The sequence below is a fragment of the Xyrauchen texanus genome, chromosome 7 (genome assembly GCF_025860055.1).
Source record: "Xyrauchen texanus isolate HMW12.3.18 chromosome 7, RBS_HiC_50CHRs, whole genome shotgun sequence".
NCBI classification, from domain to species: Eukaryota; Metazoa; Chordata; class Actinopteri; order Cypriniformes; family Catostomidae; genus Xyrauchen; species Xyrauchen texanus.
The window spans coordinates 1,528,501-1,531,000 of NC_068282.1; the positions used below are offsets into that span (position 1 = coordinate 1,528,501).

General features: G+C 22.8%; 1 protein-coding gene across 2 annotated transcripts in view; it reads right to left on the bottom strand.

Moving 5' to 3' along the window:
* The window catches only part of arhgap9 (Rho GTPase activating protein 9), a 64,633-nt gene that overhangs the window by 44,299 nt on the left and 17,834 nt on the right, over positions 1-2,500 (bottom strand). For both annotated transcript variants that reach the window (XM_052129607.1, XM_052129605.1), the window contains exon 3: positions 2,412-2,500. This exon is cut by the window's right edge and continues 195 nt beyond it. In XM_052129607.1, coding sequence (XP_051985567.1) covers positions 2,412-2,500 — 89 coding nt within the window. The remainder of the gene's footprint in view (positions 1-2,411) is intronic.

Sequence of the window (2,500 nt, forward strand, 5' to 3'; positions counted from 1 at the left end):
AGGAAACCAGAAACTAGGCTCTGATATTAACAAGCGTTCCTCATGACGCACACTGGAGACTTCACTGAGAATTCATAGTTATAATTGAGATTGACGTAGCATGCTGCTAAGCTATAAAAGCAGAAAAGGCCTTAAAATGCTATCTATGTAGGCAGCTCACTGGGATTTAGCTGACCGTACCGACCTTCCCAGTCATTCCTGTAAAGGGATTTTTGAAAATCATTCTATAGAGATGACTGGGACGGATTTCCATTTGTATCACATGTCCTAATCTTTTGATTAAGTAGATTTGAACAAGTATACTTTGTGCACAATCTCCAGTAAGAGCATGAACTATAATGCTATAACGCTGGCTTCAGGGGGACATTTATACTTTTACACAAGAACTCACAAAAAGCAATAAATATATATATATACTGTATCTACATTTATTATTATTCAGACTCTTTCATCCATAGTGACTTACAAAAGGAGAGAGTCATTTATACACGATTTCCATGAATTCCACTATTTTCCTTTTTTTTTATATATATATATATATAATTTCTTAAAACTTTATTAATTTTAATGACTTTTCCAGGCTTGAAAATCAGACCTTTATAGGTAAAACATTACTAGTGAGGCTCGTCTATATAGATTTCATATATTTGCAAAATATGTGCTTACGGAATTAATTGGGGATCCTTAAAATAACATATTAAAGTAATATAATATAATAACATCTTGGCTATGACATATAACTATATATAATAATATAAACTAATAATAGAATACAATAATATAATATGATATAATATAATAATATAATATATATTAATAATATAACATATTATATAATATAATAATATATACTAATAATATATTATTATATTATATCATATTATTAGTATATATTATTATATTATATTATTAGTTTATATTATTATATATCATATTATATTATTAGTATATATTATTATATTATATTATTAGTTTATATTATTATATATTATTAGTATAAATTATTATATTCTATTATTAGTTTATATTATTATATATTATTATATTATATTATTAGTATATATTATTATATTATATTATTATTATTATATATTATTAGTATATATTATTATATATTATTAGTATATATTATTATATTATATTATTAGTTTATATTATTATATTATATCATATTATATTATTAGTATATATTATTATATTATATTATTAGTTTATATTATTATATATCATATTATATTATTAGTATATATTATTATATTATATTATTAGTTTATATTATTATATATTATTAGTATAAATTATTATATTCTATTATTAGTTTATATTATTATATATTATTAGTATATATTATTATATTATATTATTAGTTTATATTATTATATTATATTATATTATTAGTATATATTATTATATTAGTTTATATTATTATATATTATTATTATATATTATTATATTATATTATTAGTTTATATTATTATATATTATTAGTATATATTATATTATAGTATTAATATATATTATTATATTATATTATAGTATTAGTATATATTATATTATATTATTAGTATTAATAATATAATGTAACACTTTACAATAAGGTTCAGTTAGTTAACTACACTAGTTAATATGGACTTAAAATGAGAAATACTTTTACAGCATGTATTCATTTTGGTTGATGTTAATTATAACATTTAATAATAACTTTTTTCATTAAAAGTTGAATGTGTTTGATAAATTAATTAAAGCATTCTGAACTAACATGAACTAATAATGAACTAATAATGAACTAATAATGAACTGTACAATTTAAGTCTTAAAGAAAATCATATATCCCAATTTTAATATTTGATTCCAAGTTAAACTTGAATAAATGGCTTCATAATGTGTATGAAGCACAAATACACATTTAGTATGACAATTTGTATATATGACTATTTAATTATTAATGACAATTAATCGTCAGCCAAATATAATTATCATGCACCAGCATCTAAAATCCAACTCTGTCCTTATCAGTATCAAAATGACTTTAATGGTTTCTATTGCAGTTCTATTAAAGGTGCCGTGTGTTCCTGAACGTTCCCCATTGGTCAGCCAAACCGATAGTCCCGCCCCAAAGTCACCCCATAGGTTGAATCAGACGTTTTCTGTTCAGGCGTTCAAACAAACAATGCGCAGAAAGCGTCACAGTTAACACTCTTGATTAAGTGAAGTTGCACATATTATTAAAATAATGTTTATTAAAAACAGAACGTTTTAGAAAGTAACACAAAAGTAATTTGTAATGTGATTTTTTTCAAGGAACTTGCCAAAAAAAATCCAGAATGAATTATTGATAATTGACTATGAACTCTAAACTGAGATATGAGAAACTATTTTAACATCCCCCCCAAAAATGACACGTGTGTTACCTGTATGTGTCCCTCAGTATATCGGCGTGCAGTGCTGCTCATGTCCCATTGGCTGTAGAATTTGCTGGGGCCGGTTATACTAGGTTTAG